Source organism: Muntiacus reevesi, chromosome 18, assembly GCF_963930625.1.
Source record: "Muntiacus reevesi chromosome 18, mMunRee1.1, whole genome shotgun sequence".
NCBI classification, from domain to species: domain Eukaryota; kingdom Metazoa; phylum Chordata; class Mammalia; order Artiodactyla; family Cervidae; genus Muntiacus; species Muntiacus reevesi.
This window is the reverse complement of record NC_089266.1, coordinates 52,670,125-52,688,598: the sequence shown is the minus strand read 5'-3', so window position 1 is coordinate 52,688,598 and position 18,474 is coordinate 52,670,125. Positions and strand designations below refer to the sequence as shown.

Sequence of the window (18,474 nt, the reverse complement as noted above, 5' to 3'; positions counted from 1 at the left end):
AGCTCCAGGACAAATTTACAGACAAATATTTTCTTACAGAGATGAAATCTGAGACTCAGATAAGAGATTTACTTAAGGTCAAATCTCAGAGAAATATAAAGTTATGAACTTTACATTTCCCAACTCTGTTGGGCTCTATGTGTCTTCTCACCACTCTATTACCACTGAATCTTTGAAAAGCAGGCTGCATATGTCTCTGGATCAATTTAAGTTATCTTGTGAATGTGTACTCCAGTATCAGCTCTCCAAAGACAAGATCATTTATATCAGCCCAGGGTATTATGATCTGCACAAGAAGGTGTCCTTTGTATGGACTTGGACAATTGTTTTGAGTCACTGAGCACTAGAATAATGCATAGTAACTTCATACTTCTCTGTTTGTGGTGTGTTTTCTTTAGGTGTATGGAGAAGAGGGCATGGATTCAGGGAACCACACATGGGTGTCAGAGTTTGTCTTCTTGGGGCTCTCACAGAGTCAGGAGCTCCAGCTCTTCTTATTCCTGCTGTTCCTGTTTGTCTACACCACCACTGTCATGGGAAACCTCCTCATCATGGTCATGGTGACTTCTGATTCCAGGCTGCACACACCCATGTATTTCCTGCTCAGAAACCTGGCTGTATCAGACCTCTGTTTCTCCTCAGTCACTGCCCCAAAGATGTTGGTGGACTTCCTTGCTGAGAAGAAGACCATTTCCTACCAGGGCTGCATGGCCCAGATCTTCTTCTTCCACCTCTTGGGAGGTGGGACTGTCTTCTTCCTCTCAGTGATGGCCTATGACCGCTACATAGCCATCTCCCGGCCCCTCCACTATGTCATCAACATGAACACTCAAGTGTGTGGGGGGCTGGTGGTGGCTTCCTGGATAGGGGGCTTTGTCCACTCCATTGTCCAACTTGTTTTGATGCTTCCATTGCCTTTTTGTGGCCCCAACATCTTGGATAACTTCTACTGTGACATTCCACAAGTGCTGAGACTGGCCTGCACGGACACCTCCCACCTGGAGTTCCTTATGATCTCCAACAGTGGGATGCTGGTCTTCATATGGTTCCTCCTCGTTCTGATCTCTTACACTGTCATACTGATGATGCTGAGGTCCCACTCTGGGCAGGCGAGGAGGAAGGCAGCTTCCACCTGCACCACCCACATCATCGTTGTGTCTATGATTTTTATTCCCAGTATCTATATCTATGCCCGACCCTTCACTTCCTTCCCCATGGACAAAGCTGTGTCTATCAGCTACACCGTCTTGACCCCCATGCTCAACCCCATCATCTACGCACTGAGGAATCAGGAGATGCAGGCAACCATGAAGAGATTAGGCAAACGCCTAGTGATTTCCAGCAGAAATTGAACTTAAGATAGATTGACTTTAAATGACAAATGTTTTCTGTGAACTGTTTTCCCATGTGAGAAGTGGAAAAAAGATTTTATTGAGCGTGGCAACTGAGATTAAATTAATATTTCTGTGGACCTGCTCCTGTGTCAGGTATTATGTTAGGCACTTTCGTACTTTTGTGTCATTCTCAGAAAACTGACAGTGGGTGTGCTATTATTATATTAAATAGTTTTGTCCACCCCTGGTGCCTCAATGGTAAAGAATGTGCTGGGCAATGCAGGAGACATGAGTTCAATCCCTGGGTCAGAAAGATCCCCTGGAGAAGGAAATAGCAACCCACTCCAATATGCTTGCCTGGGAAATCTCATGGAAAGTGGAGACTGGTGCACTAGAGTCTTTCATGTCTGAAAGAGTCAGACGTGACTTAGCAACTAAATGAACAAATCAGATTTACAAATGGGAAAACTCAGACAGAAGTGACTTGCTCAATAATGAGGAGCAAGTGAGGTGCAGAACTGGGCTAGGGGACATTTTCTCTGACTGCAAGTTTCGAGGCAGAGGATATGGGTAGAATTTGAAACTCAGGGTCTCAGACAATCACAAGGGAAAACTTAGAGTTCCTCTTCTATGGATAAATATCTGTGATGAATGCTCCATATTTTCATCTTAACTCTAAAGCAATCACTGCGGGGAGCCGGCCTGACTGCTCAGGCCCCTTCTCGGCCCTGGGAGAGATCAAAGGGTCTCTCTCTGTCCCACCACCCCTGATTTATTAAAGTGCAAATTGGCCTTTCTCACCTCCCTCAAGGAAATTGCTGCAGCCACCATTTGCCCATTCTCCTGACTCTGACAAGATTATCAGGCTCCTGTGAATCTTTAACTGATTGTAAGACGCCAGTGCCATCCTCTGCTAGTCTTAAAGAGTTGAGATAAAATTCATGAGCTAAAACTAGTGTCTGCAGTTCTGCACGTATGCATGTCTTTGATCTAAAATTTGGTGAGTCCTGTTAGCATATATGTGTATGTTACCCCTCAATAAAGTCGTCAGAATCAGCCACAAGGTGACTCCGTCCCTCTCAACCCCATCTTTCCGAGTCTTTCATTTCTCAGGTGCTCTGGTGATTGCTTCCTCGACCTGTTCCTTAGCCGGCTCGCCCGGCAAGTGGTGCCCGAACAGGGACTTGGGCGGATCCCAGCGCACAGCCACCCAAAATATTGAAAGTGATCCCGGGAGAAAACCTCACCTATTCAGGTATCGTTGGAAAACTGCGGGTGGAGAGGGTATAGTTGAGAGTAAAAATTATGGGGCAAAGTAATAGTAGGCAGTTCTTTGTTTCTATGTTAAAAACTATGCTAAAAGCTAGAGGAATTTCTGTGTCTAAACAGAAACTAGGAAGATTTCTTGACTTTGTGGAGGAAACTTGCCCTTGGTTCCCGGAGGAAGGAACTGTTAGCCTTGAAACTTGGGCAAAGGTGGGAGAGCAAATTCAAACAGTCTATACCCTCCATGGACCAGACAAAGTTCCTCTTGATGCTTATTCTCTATGGACTCTAATAAGGGATTGTTTAAACCCAGAACACGAGAGTAGGAAGCTTGAAACAGCCTTAAAAATTATAAGGCTGCCCCGCAATGGGTAGCAGAGCACATATATGACTCCCTAATTGTTCCAGGTTCCAGAAAAAACAATAATGAGACTACTGCTCTCGAACAAGACTCAGATTCGGAACTTTCTTCTGATGAGGAGGACGATTTAAAAGAGCAGGCTTTTGAGCATAACAAAGAGGGATGGGATGCCTTTATAGTAACTCAACAAAAGAATAAAGACCAAGGCTCCCCTTTTTCTGACCTTAGAGAGATGCTAACATCCATATCTCAGAGAATGGAACAACTAGATTTATCGCCCATAAATACAACTAAGCCATTGCATTCTAAAACTCCATCTGTTATAGCCGGTTTAGATCCTGACCCACAGCCGCCGCCCATCCCACTCCCTCCCCCTCCTCTCGCAGAAGCGCCTTTGATTCCAACAGCGCCTGTATATGTTCCATCTAGCCTAAAAAAGTCAGTACTTTCACCACTACAAATGGCTGTGAAAACAGCCCGAGAACAGGGTGAAAATCTTGAGGGATATTCTATGATTTTCCCTGTCTTTCAAGATACTAATCATCGGAGGTATCATGAGCCCCTGCCTTTTAAACAGCTGAAAGAACTAAAACAAGCTTGCGCCCAATACGGGCCTACTGCGCCGTTTACTCTAGCCATAATTGAAAGTCTTTCATCTCAATACTTGCCTCCTAATGATTGGAAGGCTGTTGCGCGAGCCTGTCTCTCAGGAGGTGATTATCTCCTGCGGCGCTCAGAATACGGCGAGGTCTGTAGCATTATTGAGGATCTTAACCGCCGTAATGGGCTGCAGGTTACTTTTGACATGCAAATGGGAGAAGGAGAATTTCGAGACCTTTCGAGCGCAAAAACTTCAGATTCGAAAAGATAATCTGAAGACTTTAAATGACTTTCAGAAATTATTAGGGGACATAAATTGAATCCGTCCCTATCTAAAATTGACTACTGGAGAATTGAAGCCTTTGTTTGATATTTTAAAAGGACCTACCGATCCTTCCTCTCCCAGAATATTAAATGATGAAGCACGAGCTGCTCTGGCATTAGTTGAAAAGGCCCTCTCTCAGCATTTTGCCACCTACTGTGATTTTTCTCAACCATGGGGATTGTATGTGTTTCCCTCTAAACATACCCCAACGGCAGTGTTATATCAAAATGCTCCCTTACAGTGGATCCATTTACCTGTATCACCTTCAAAAGTTCTTACTCCTTTTTTTGATTTCAGTAGCCTCCTCGTTGCCAAAGGAAGGCGTCTTTCCAGAGAAATGTTGGGAGCCGATCCTGCTTACATTTATGTGCCCTATACCAAAGAACAACAGGAATGGCTTTTTCAGTTTAATGACTCATGGGCTTTGGCCTTCTCCTCCTTTACAGGTCAAATTATTAATCATTTACCTTCTGATAAACTTTTGCATTTTGCCAGCCAGCATTCATTTATTTTTCCAAAGAATGTTTCTAATGTTCCTATTCAAGATGCTCTTACAATCTTTACTGACGGATCTTCCAACGGAACCGCTGCCTTTGTGGTTAATGATACCCCTTTCTCCTGGCAGACGAACTATGCATCGGCTCAAGAAGTAGAGCTTTCAGCCGTTCATAAAGTATGCTCACGATATCTCTCACAGTCTTTTAATTTGTTTACTGATAGTAAATACATTGCTCATGCTTTGCAATATATAGAAATCGTTCCCTTTATTTCTACTGTAAATTCTAACATTCAACATTTGTTACGTTCAATTCAGTCTCTGCTACAACAGTGCACTTTACCCTGCTTCTTTGGACATTTACGTGCCCACACTGGGCTTCCTGGACCTTTATCTATGGGAAATCAAATAGCTGATTCTCACACTAGAGTTTTTCTTTCACAGGTGGAAGCCGCACAGCAATCACATGCACTACATCACCAAAATAGTAATACTCTTCGTTTGCAATTTCAAATCCCTCGAGAGACTGCACGACAAATTGTTAAATCTTGTTCTGTTTGCCCTAAGTTTCTCCCAGTTCCACACCTTGGTGTTAATCCTCGAGGGCTTCTACCGAATCATCTTTGGCAAATGGATGTCACTCATGTCCCTTCCTTTGGTCATTTAAAGTACGTTCATGTATCTATTGACACCTTTTCAGGATATATTGTGGCATCCTTACAGACTGGTGAAGCCTCGAAACATTCTATCTTGCATTGTCTTTATGCTTTTTCCGTTTTAGGCACGCCAAAGATTGTAAAAACTGATAATGGCCCCGGCTATGTTTCCTCTGCCTTCAAAAATTTTTGTTCTTCTTTCTCTATCACCCTAAAAACAGGCATTCCTTATAATCCACAGGGTCAAGGCATCATGGAACGTACTAATCAAACTTTGAAACTACAGCTTCAAAAAATACAGAGGGGGGAGCTCTACCCCCTTCTACCCAGAAATTACCTTAACCATGCTTTATATATTTTAAATTTTTAAATTTTAGATAAAGAAGGACATTCAGCTGCACAGAGATTTTGGGACCCTCAGATTTCCAGCAAAAAGCCGATGGTCTTGTGGAAAGACCCGCTGGATAATAACTGGCATGGCCCAGATCCCGTGTTAATTTGGGGGAGGGGTCATGTATGTGTTTTTCCACAGGATGCCGAAGCACCGCGCTGGCTCCCGGAAAGGCTGGTACGCCAGACGGAGGAGATCACTGAATCAGCAATTAGGTCGGCTGACTTTACAGCAGAGGAAACTTCTCCCGACAAATCAGCAGATGCATGAGTTTATTCTTCAAGCAAGGAGGATGGCTGCAGAGACGGCCCAACCTTGATATGCGCTGGCTTACAGAGCCCTCGCTTTGGCATGCGCGGTAATGAATCAAGCCTTCCCTCAGGATGAAGCGAATGCTTTCGTTTCCTGGGCTCATTCTTATGCTGATTTTTACAATGAAACAGCCTGCTGGGTCTGCACAAGCATGCCATTATCGGTTACTGAAGGACTGCCTTGGTGGGTGCTTCCTTTTCCAAAAAATGAAACTTCGGCTTTATGTGATTTTTAAAAAGAATATCAGAAGAAACATCGAAGCTTAAATACAGTTAATTTTGATATAGATTCTCGATGCTCTGATCCTTTACACGCTTCTTCTTTTTATTTTAATGTAAAACAAAGTTATCAGGAAATTGTTAATGCGTACTTATATTACGAAAGTAGATCTGTTTCTTCTCCTAATGATTTTGATCGATTTGAGGGTGACTACCACCAAGTTTGGGATGAATATTTCTGGTTGACCCCTGAAAAAGGACAGCTACTGACCCCTGCTGACATTTGCTGGGAGCAAAATACACATGTACCAACATTTGGAGGTCGGGAACTTCCAGGATATCACATGAAACATATGGGACTATTGCGTACCCACAAATGTAAGACTGTAATGGATGTAACGTTTATTGTCAACAAGTCTGTTATATGGCCAGAGACAGATTGGGAAAATAACCCTGGTGTAAGATGGGTAGCCCCAAATAACACTCGACGGATTTGTGGATATAACCTTTGGCCCTGGCTCCCTGTAGTATGGGTGGGGAGATGTACCCTAGGGTTTGTGTTTGCCCCTGGGAGAATTCATAAGCAAAAAATTAGTCATCCTATTAATTTACCTTATGTTAAAGCCTGGTGGTCACGCTCTATTTTTCATTGGTATGATTATTTAGCCTCAATTTTTGTGCCCTCTTTAGGAGCCACTGATATTATGCTCAGGGTAGAGGCTTTGAGCAATTTTACAAAACAAGCTTTGACAGATACTAGAAAAGCTTTAGAAGCTCTTAATGAAGAACAAAAACAGATGAGAAAAGCTGTTCTACAAAATCGTATGGCTTTAGATATTCCAACAGCCTCTCAAGGGGGAACATGTGCCTTAATAAAAATGGAGTGTTGTGTATATATTCCTGATTATTCCTCAAATGTTTCTGATGTTTTAGAAGATATGAAACAACAAGTAGCCACTATGGATTTTTCTGACTCCAGCATTTGGAGTCAGATATCTGCCTGGTTTCATGGTGGTTGGTGGAAATCTATAATTTTTATCATTATATGCATATTGTTATTGCTGTGTTTTGGCCCTTGCATTTGTCAATGCGTATCTGAGATGATAAATAAAAGATTGCTGATGTTTTCCCATTTGCAAATGCGGCCATTTCCTTTGAGGGAGATATAATGGCCATTAGTCAAAAGAAAAGGGGGAGATGCGGGGAGCCGGCCTGACTGCTCAGGCCCCTTCTCGGCCCTGGGAGAGATCAAAGGGTCTCTCTCTGTCCCACCACCCCTGATTTATTAAAGTGCAAATTGGCCTTTCTCACCTCCCTCAAGGAAATTGCTGCAGCCACCATTTGCCCATTCTCCTGACTCTGACAAGATTATCAGGCTCCTGTGAATCTTTAACTGATTGTAAGACGCCAGTGCCATCCTCTGCTAGTCTTAAAGAGTTGAGATAAAATTCATGAGCTAAAACTAGTGTCTGCAGTTCTGCACATATGCATGTCTTTGATCTAAAATTTGGTGAGTCCTGTTAGCATATATATGTATGTGACCCCTCAATAAAGTCGTCGGAATCAGCCACAAGCTGACTCCGTCCCTCTCAACCCCATCTTTCCGAGTCTTTCATTTCTCAGATGCTCTGGTGATTGCTTCCTCGACCTGTTCCTTAGCCAGCTGGCCTGGCAATCACATTTGTTCTGCTCTCTGTCTCTCTACCTCAACCTCACTGGGGTATTTTGGAAGTGATCTCACTTGTAACATTGTCTGAAAATTCCCATAAGTGTATTTTCCCTTTGGATTTGTTCCTTTTCTACCAAATACTCTTTGGATAATATGAAAACTTTTCTGCTTTCCCAACCAAATCCTTACATCATTTGTATGATGTGGCTAAGAAGAGGATGCTCTAGGATGGTTGGGGAACCAAGGCCAGAAAGAGCAGGACCATATCTATTAGTGGTCCTGATCTGAGGTATGGGTTCAGTCCCAGGCTGCTGCCTCATGGGGTTTTGCCTTTCTCTTTGACCTCCTACCCTTAATGAGGGCTTCATGTAGGTGGGACTGTGCTTTATTCATCACTGCTGAATTTTCCAAATTTGTTGAAATATTGAGTACGGCACTTTCACAGCATCATCTTTTATTTTTTAATTTTTTCCCCTTTATTTTTATTAGTTGGAGGCTAATTACTTTACAATATTGTAGTGGTTTTTGTCATACATTGACATGAGTCAGCCATGGATTTACAAGTATTCCCCATCCCGATCCCCCCTCCCATCTCCCTGTCTACCCGATCCCTCTGGGTCTTCCCAGTGCACCAGGCCCGAGCACTTGTCTCATGCATCATCATTTAGGATTTGAAGTAGCTCAGCTGGAATTCCATCATCTCCACTAGCTTTGTTCATAGTGATGTTTCCTAAGGCCCACTTGACTTCACATTCTAGGATGTCTGGCCCTAGGTGAGTATGAGTGATTACACTATCATGATTATCTGGGTCGTGAAGATCTTTTTTGTACAGTTCTTCTGTGTATTCTTGCCACATATTCTTAATATCTTCTGCTTCTGTTAGGCCTATACCATTTCTGTCCTTTATTGAGCCCATCTTTGCCATTCAATATCATGGTAATCCAAGTCTATGTCCCAACCAGTAATGCTGAACAAGCTGAAGTTGAACAGTTCTGTGAAGACATACAAAACCTTCTAGAACTAACACCCCCAAAAGATGTCCTTTTCATTATAGGGGACTGGAATGTAAAAGTAAGAAGTCAAGAAAAACCTGGAGTAACAGGCAAATTTGGCCTTGGAGTACAGAATGAAACAAGGTAAAGGCTAATAGAGTTCTGCCAAGATAATGCACTGGTCATAGCAAACACCCTCTCCCAACAACACAAGAGAAGACTCTACACATGGATATCACCAGAAGGTCAACACCAAAATCAGACTGATTATATTTTTTGGAGCCAAAGATGGAGAAGCTCTATACAGTCAGGAAAAACAAGACTGGGAGCTGACTGTGGTTCAGATCATGAACTCCTTATTGCCAAATTCAGACTGAAATTGAAGAAAAGTGTGGAAAACCACTAGACCATTCGGGTACGACCTAAATCAAATCCCTTATGACTATACAGTGTAAGTGAGAAATAGATTTAAGGGACTAGATCTGATAGAGTGCCTGATGAGCTATGGATGGAGGTTCATGACATTGTACAGAACACAGGAATCAAGACCATCCCCAAGAAAAAGAAATGCAAGAAAGCAAAATGGCTGTCTGAGGAGGCCTTGCTAGTAGTTGTGAAAAGAAGAGAATCAGAAAGTAAAGGAGAAAAGGAAAGATATACCCATTTGAATGCAGAGTTCCAAGGACTAGTAAGGAGAGATAAGAAAGCCTTCCTCAGTGATCACTGCAAGGAAATGGAGGAAAAGAATAGAATGGGAAAGACGAGAGATCTCTTCAAGAAAATTAGAGATACCAAGGGAATATTTCATGCAAAAATGGGCTCAATAAAGGACAGATATGGTATGGAGTGAATGCATCAACCAAAAAGACTTAGACTGGCTCAGTACATGAAAATATTGGCATGGTTGCACTTCCACTTACCACATCATTCCACTTAAGCTCCCAAATTGTATGTAATTATTTTATATTGCTAGGTTAATCATGTTTCCATTATAGTTTGCACTTATAATTATCTTTTATTTTTTGTGTGGCTATTATTGTGGAAATGGATAAACATCTTTTACTATTGTGATTATGTAACTATTATTCATTTAATTTTAATGAATAAAAGTTACCAAAAAAGATGGCATTTTCATGATAGGGGACTGGAATGTAAAAGTAGGAAGTCAAGAAATACCTGGAGTAACAGCCAAGTTTGGCCTTGGAGTACCAAATGAAGCAAGGCAAATCCTAACAGTTTTGCCAAGAGAACACGCTGGGCATAGCAAACAGCAGTTCTAAAAACACAAGAGATGACTGTACAAATGGACATTACCAGATGGTCAATACCCAAATAAGATTGATTATTTCTTTGCAGCCTAAGATGAAGAAGCTCTATACAGTCAGCCAAAAGAAGGCTGAGAGCTGACTGTGGTTCAGATCATGAACTCCTTATTGAAAAATTCAGCCTTAAATTGAAGAAAGTAGGGAAAACCAGTAGGCCATTCAGGTATGACCTAAATCAAATCCCTTACGATTATACAGTGGATGTAACAAATAAACTCAAGGAATAAGATCTGATAGACAGAGTTCCTGAAGAACTCTGGACAGAGGTTCATGACATTGAACAGGAGGTGGTGGTCAAAGCCATCCCCAGGAAGAAGAAATGCAAAAAGGCAAAATTTGTCTAAGAAGGCCTTTCAAATAGCTGAGAAAAGACAAGAAGTAAAAGGCAGAGGAGAAAAAGAAAGATGTACCCATCTGAATGCAGAGTTCCAAGGAATAGCAAGGAGAGATAAGAAAGCCTTCCTAATAGATCAATGAAAAGAAATAGAGGAAAACAACAGAATGGGAAACACTATAGATATCTTCAAGAAAAGTAGAGATACCATGGGAACATTTCATGCAAAGATGGGCACAATAAAGGACAGAAATGGTATGGACCTAACAGAAGCAGAAGAGATTAAGAAAAGTGGCAAGAATACACAGAAGAACCATACAAAAAAAGCGACCCAGATAACCACGATGGTGTGATCACTCACCTAGAGCCAGACATCTTGGAATGCAAAAGGTCTAAGGAAGCCTTAGGATGCTTCCAAATGGGCTTTAGGAAGCATCACTATGAGCAAAGCTAGTGGAGGGGATGGAATCCCAGTTGAGCTACTTCATATCCTAAAAGATGATACTGTTGAAGTGCTGCACTCTATATGCCAGCAAATTTGGAAACCTCAGCAATGGCCACAGGACTGGTAAAAGTCCATTTTCATTCCAATCCCAAAGAAAGGCAATGCCAAAGAATGTTCAAACTACTGCACAATTGCACTCATCTCACACACTAGCAAAGTAATGCTCAAAATTCTCTAAGCTAGTCTTCAACACGAGAACAAAGAACTTCCAGATGTTCAAGCTGGATTTAAAAAAGGTAGAGGAACCAGAGATCAAACTGCCAACATCTGTTGGATCATAGTAAAAGCAAGAGGGCTCCAGAAAAACACTTACTTCTGCTTTGCTGATTATACCAAAGCCTTTGACTGTGTGGATCACAATAAACTGTTGAAAATTCTTCAAGACATGGGAATACCAGACCACCTTGCCTACCTTCTGAGAAACCTGTGTATAGGTCAAGAAGCAATAGTTAGAACCAGACATGGAACAATGGACTGGTTCCAAATTGGGAAAGGAGTATATCAAGGCTGTATATTGTCACCCTACTTGTTTAACTTCTGTGCAGAGTACATCATGAGAAATGCTAGACTGGATGAAGCACAAGCTGAGATCAAGATTGTCAGGAGAAATATTAATAACTTCAGATATGCAAATGACACCACCTTTATGGCAGAAAGCAAAGAGGAAGTAATGAGCCTCTTGATGAAAGTGAAAGAGGATAGTGAGAAAGCTGGCTTAAAACTTGACATTCAAAAACGAAGATCATGGCATCCTGTCCCATCACTTCATGGCAAATAGATGGGGAAAGAATGGAAGTAGTAAGACACTTTATTTTCTTGGGCTCCAAAATCACTGCAACCATGAAATTAAAAGACGATTCCTCCTTGGAAGAAAAGCTATGACCAAATTAGACACCATATTAAAAAGCAGAGACATTACTTTGCCAGCAATGGTCTGTATGGTTGAAGCTATGATTTTTCCAGTAGTCATGTATGGATTTGAGAGTTGGACCATAAAGAAGGCTGAGCTCCACAGAACTAATATGTTTAGATCGTGGTGTTGGACAAGACTCTTGAGAGTCTCTTGGACTGCAAGGAGGTCAATTCAGTCAATCCTAAAGGGAATCATTCCTAAATATTCATTGGAAGCAGTGATGCTGAAGCTAAAGCTCCAATATTTTAGCCATCTGATTCATTGGAAAAGACACTGATGCTGGGGAAGATTGAAGGCAGGAGGAGAAGGGGACGACAGAGGATGAGATGGTTGAATGGCATCACCAACTCAATGGATGTGAGTTTGAGCAGGATCCGGGAGTTGGTGATGGACAGGGAAGCCTGGCGTGCTGCAGTCCATGGGGTCCCGGAGAGTCAGACACGATCAAGCGACTGAACTGAACTGATTCATTTAATATTGTTGTATCATGATTAATCAACAAAAGATAATAAAATTCTATATCATTAAAACTACCATTTAAAAGAAAAATCTATAATCACTAGTTTTTTTTTTGAAATTATGTCTTTATTTTAATCAACATAGAGAACTGATTCCTTGGCTGTAATACATAATCTGGATTCAGTTTTACTCTGTTTTCTTTCTACATGAAATACCTAATTTTCCTGCAGTTCATTATGCATGATATAATTTCTTCTCTTTTAATTTAATTTGAATATATGTCAATTATTATTTTTCACATTAAGTACTATTCTTGACTCCAGTCAAGATATATAATCTTATGTTCTATCTCATAATCATGTCAGTACATGATATCAGTACAATTTTTCATACTTCTAAAAATCCTTATAAATTCTACCTTTAGGGTTTACAAAAGCAAAATTAAATCTATTTCTTTAATTATCTATGTCAAAACTAAGGCACTGTGTATATATTTACTTCAAGATGAGGAAATCAGTATAGTTGGGCTTACCCTTCTAATTTTTAATTGTATAATCTGCTTGTTTGAAACAACTTACTATAATGTTTAAAACTTACCATAATCTTTAATTTTGTCTATTTTTTATCAAAACATTTTATGTCATTTCCCCTGCGTTATACCAAATTAGAATAACTTCTGCAATTATATATTTAAATGTTTAGTGATTCCAGGCACAATTAAATGGTCTAAATCATAGTCATTTAAAATAGAATGCTTTTTCTTGATTTTAATAGAACTATGAGCTCATTCTTAAAAAAATAAAAGATGAAGCAACAGAATTAAAATTTTCTGTAATCCAGAGGAAAATATCTTTGTGGTTTTCTTTTTAAAAATTATTTTATTTATTATAATTGGAGGCTAATTATTTTACAATATTGTGGTGGTTTTTGCCATACATTGGCATGAATCAACCACAGGTGTACATGTGTCCCCCCGTCCTGAACCCTGCTCCCACCTCTCTCCCTATCCCATCTCTCTGGGTTGTCCCAGTACACTGGTTTTGAGTGTCCTGTTTCATGCATCAAACTTGGACTGGTCATCTATTTCACATATGGTAATATACCTGTTTCAATGCTATTCTCTTTACAATCACTTTTTAAAATCCAGATGCACATTAGAAACACCTTGGATATTTTTGAGATTAATCCTTTGTCTGTTTCTTCATTTGCTATGTCGGGTGGAGAGGGAGGTGGGAGGGAGGAGCGGGATGGGGAATACGTGTGGCTCTATAGCTGATTCATGTCAATGTATGACAAAACCCACTGAAATGTTGTGAAGTAATTAGCCTCCAACTAATAAAATAAAATTAGAAAAAAAAAAAGAAACCTTGGAATTTTTTGAAAAATACAAATGTCTGGTTATTGTTTTTTGCCCCCCAAAGCTCTAGATGTGATTCTAATGAGCAGCCATGTTTGAAAACAGCTAGACTGTATGATGATCTTTTACTTTTGCCTAGTTTGTTTCACTTTTTCTATTTCATGTTCAGTGTTCCCATTTCATTCAGTTTATCTTTCCCAATTTCTCTGTCTCTTTTTTTGTTGTTCTTTCTCAGACCTTTATCAAATGCAGTAGAAAAGCTTGTGTGTGTGTGTGTGTGTGTATTTGCATAGTATGTATAATATTAATAAAAATATATTTTAGAAAACATGAATTTTTGCTTATCTAAATATTTATGACATTTGGTTCCACTTGCAGAACTAAGTATGAATAAAATGCTAGACTTCTAATTTACATTTACTTAAAACTTTGAGATGGTTCCATTTATTCTGGCATCTAGCATTACTGGTAAAAGTCTAGAAAGATTATTATTTTAGTGATTTTTTTAAAAAAGATTGAATGAGGCTTAAAACTCCTAATCCAATTCTGAGAATATAAACAAATACTGTGTTGTGAAGAAAAAAAAAAACAGGAAATTAACATGTATTATAGCTAAAGTAGAGATTTTGTTCAAATTTCACAAAAATTTATGCTAGTGTCCATTATTTGTTTTCATACTTTATTCAGTATTCCACATTGTATTTATGTGCATTGAGCAGCTTCAGCTGCATGCAACAAATTCTGATAAATTCTCTTTTCATTTTTTTCCCATTTATTTTTATTAGTTGGAGGCAAATTACTTTACAATATTGTAGTGGTTTTTGCCATACGTTGACATGAATCAGCCATGGGAGGGGGAATTGGGATGGGGAATACATGTAAATCTTTTCATTTTTATTGTTACAAGTATTTTCTAATTTTTCTTGTTGTGACTGCTTAGATATATCCATCATTTAAAAGTAGACATTTAATTTCCAAACACATGGTGTTTTAAAAGTATCTTTGATATTAATTTCTGGTTTTTATATTAATTTCTCATTTAAATGCTTTCTTCTCTGCAATCGCTCTCTGTGTGTTTTCAGTCTTTTAACTTTATTGAGGCTTTCAATGGCTAAGTCAAAGATCTCTCTAGGTAAATGTCACATTGTACTTGAAAATATATAGGTTATTTTCAAGTATCTTTTGATAATGATTTCTTTTTTAAATTAATTTATTTTGATTGGAGGCTAATTACTTTACAATACTATGGTGGTTTTTGTCATACATTGGCATGAATTAGCCACAGGTGTACATGTGTCCCTCCATCCCGAACCCCGCTCCCACCTCCCTCCTCACCCCATCCCTCTGGGTTGTCCCAGTGTAATGGACTTGAATTCCCCAGTTATAAAAAAGAACACATTCTGTATGATTTCAGTACCTTTAGACTGTGAAATACTTGCACCTTGTTTTACATCCCTGGATTTCACATCCCTGGATATGTTCCAGTGACTCCTGGTTTATAGTCTATGGGAACTTGAATAGAGCTTATTGCCTGCTGTTGTGTGAAAACTGTATAAATTTTAATTATGTTGAATTGGTTCATAGTGCTTTTCAGGTCTACTATATCCTTCTACGTTTCTGTCTATTCATCCTATTAATTTTTGAGAGTTTGATATTGAAGCACCAACTAAAAACCTTAATTTACCTACTTAAAAATAATTGTAATATAGAGTAGAACTATATCTTTGTTCTGTATTTTCCAAGTCTCCTGTAATGAGTTATCATATTTTCATAATTTAGGGGCTTCCCAAGTGGTACTCGTGGTAAAGAAACACCTGACAATGCAGGAGACATAAGAGACACTGGTTTGATCCCTAGATCAGGATGATCCCCTGGAGGAAGGCATGGCAACCCACTCCAGTATACTTGCCTGGAGAATCTCATAGATAGAGGAGCCAGGCAGGCTACAGTCTAGTCCACAGGGTTGCAAAGAATCAGACATGACTAAAGAGACTTAGCACACATACATGCATATTTTCATAATGTAAAAAATAAAAAAAGAAGAAATAAAGTCATCAATAAAAATTAAAAAAAAAAAAAAAGAAGAAGACCTAACTAGGCATTTCTCCAATGAAGACATACAGATGGCTAAGAGGCACATGGAAAGATGCTCAACATCACTAATTATTTGAGAAATGTGAATCAAAACTACAATAAGCTATTACCTCAAACCAGTCAAAATGGCTATTATCAGAAAATCTACAAGCAATAAAAGCTGGAGAGCGTGTGGAGAGAAGGGAACCCTTCTACAATGTTGGTGGGAATTTAAATTGGTTTAACCACTCTGGAGAAGAGTATGGAAATTCCTTATAAAACTAAAATGGAGTTACCATATGATGCTACAACCCCATTCCTGGGGACATGTCCAATGAAAAACATGGTCTGAAAGGATACATGAACCCAATGCTCATCGCAGCACTGTTTACAATTGCCAAGACATGGAAGCAACCTAAATGTCCATTGACAGAGGAATGGATAAAGATATGTGGTGCATATATACAATGGAATATTACTCAGCCATTGAAAAGAATGAAATAATTCCATTTGCAGCAACATCAATGGACCTACAGATTGTCATACTGAATGAAGACATTCAGACAGAGAAAGAGAAATTTTGTATCATATTTCTTATATGAAGAATCTAAAAAGAAATGATACAAATGAATTTATTTATAGAACAGAAGCAGATCACAGACTTAGAGAATGAACTTATGGTTACCAGGGGGTAAGGATGGGAGGAAAGAGATACTTAAAGAGTATGAGATAGACATCTACATCCTGCTATATTTAAAATGAGTAACCAACAAGGAAATTGCTCTACGGCACAGGGATCTCTGCTCAGTGTTATGTGGTAACCTGGATGGGAGGGGAGTTTGGAGGAGAATGGATACTTGTATATGTATGGCTGAGTCCATTCATTCTCCACCTGAAACTATCACAACATTATAATTTGGCTATGCTCCAATATAAAACAAAAAGTTAAAAAACAAATATAATTGAATGACTAACTTAATGAGCAAACACAAAACGAAAAAAAAATTTTGAAAATACTTCACTTGTATGTGGAAGAACTTTACATAGTACTCTTATCTACCAAAGGCAGATACTCTATTTTGCCAAGAATAAACATTTGCAGTGAAATAATTCAGACCAATCTGGAAGTCCTATGCAGAACAGAGAATTCTAAGAAATAAGAAAGTTTTTACAGCACATCAAGGTTACAATGCCAATTAATTCCTGTTGATCAGTTCCTCATAATGAGAAATATGTGAGTTTCCTGTACCAATCCTTGTATTAGAGGTAGTATGAGTACACAGGTAAAGAATGCATCTATTCTTTAGATGAATAGATCTAACAGATCTTAGAATAGAAGAATAAAGAATCATCAGTTCACTGTATAGATGATCTAGTTACACTTTGGATGGATGGTAAAACAGTATAAGGGCTTTGGTTCACAAAATAAAGGGCAAGGTTTATAGACAGTAAGTTTCCACTATATTGATTGTATATGTTTGTCCATCTATGACTATTTCTAAGTAAAGATCAGTTAGTCTTAAAATTAGAAGAAACAGAAAAAAGGGAGAAAGAAGAGAACAGGAAGGAAGGAAAGAAATCAAGCCATTTATCCATCAGTTCAGTTCAGTTCGGTCACTTAGTCGTGTCCGACTCTTTGCAACCCAATGAATCACAGCACACCAGGCCTCCCTGTCCATCACCAACTTCCAGAGTATAATCAAAATCATGTCCATTGAGTCAGTGATGGCATCCAACAATCTCATCCTCTGTCGTCCCCTTCTCCTGCCCTCAATCTTTCCCAGCATGAGGGTCCTTTCAAATGAGTCAGCTCTTTGCATCAGGTGGCCAAAGTAATGGAGTTTCAGCTTCAACATCAGTTCGTCCAATGAACACAGAGGACTGATCTCCTCTAGGATGGGCTGGTTGGATCTCCTTGCAGCCCAAGGAACTCTCAAAAGTCTTCTCCATTGTGGTTTTGATTTGCATTTCTCTGATAATGAGTGATGTTGAGCATCTTTTCATATGTTTGTTAGCCATCTGTATGTCTTCTTTGGAGAAATGTCTGTTTAGTTCTTTGGCCCATTTTTTGACTGGGTCATTTATTTTTCTGGAATTGAGCTGCAGAAGTTGCTTGTATATTTTTGAGATTAATCCTTTGTCTGTTGCTTCCTTTGCAATTATTTTTCCCAATCTGAGGGCTGTCTTTTCACCTTGCTTATAGTTTCCTTTGTTGTGCAAAAGCTTTTAAGTTTCATTAGGTCCCATTTGTTTATTTTTGCTTTTATTTCCAATATTCTGGGAGGTGGCTCATAGAGGATCCTGCTGTGATTTATGTCAGAGATGTGTTTTACCTATGTTCTCCTCTAGGAGTTTTTTTCTTTTTTTTTTTTTTTGGTTGGAGGCTAATTACTTCACAAAATTTCAATGGATTTTGTCATACATTGATATGAATCAACCATAGAGTTACACGTATTCCCCATCCCAATCCCCCCTCCTACCTCCCTCTCCACCCAATTCCTCTGGGTCTTCCCAGTGCACCAGGCCCGAGCACTTGTCTCATGCATCCCACCTGGGCTGGTGATCTGTTTCACCATAGATAATATACATGCTGTTCTTTCGAAACATCCCACCCTCACCTTCTCCCACAGAGTTCAAAAGTCTGTTCTGTACTTCTGTGTCTCTTTTTCTGTTTTGCATATAGGGTTATCATTACCATCTTTCTAAATTCCATATATATGTGTTAGTATGCTGTAATGTTCTTTATCTTTCTGGCTTACTTCATAGTTTCTGGTCTTACATTTGAATCTTTAATCAATTTTGAGTTTATTTTTGTGTATGGTGTTAGAAAGTGTTCTGGTTTCATTCTTTTACAAGTGGTTGGCCAGTTTTCCCAGCACCACTTGTT

The 18,474-nt window shown here is 39.4% G+C and overlaps 1 protein-coding gene across 1 annotated transcript; it reads left to right on the top strand.

The window, feature by feature from the left end:
- The first annotated feature begins 416 nt into the window (after positions 1–416).
- On the top strand, positions 417–1,352 carry LOC136149831 (olfactory receptor 4D1-like). Its single transcript, XM_065910420.1, has one exon. It carries the CDS (start codon positions 417–419, stop codon positions 1,350–1,352), a length of 936 nt encoding a protein of 311 aa, XP_065766492.1.
- Positions 1,353–18,474: the final 17,122 nt, after the last annotated feature.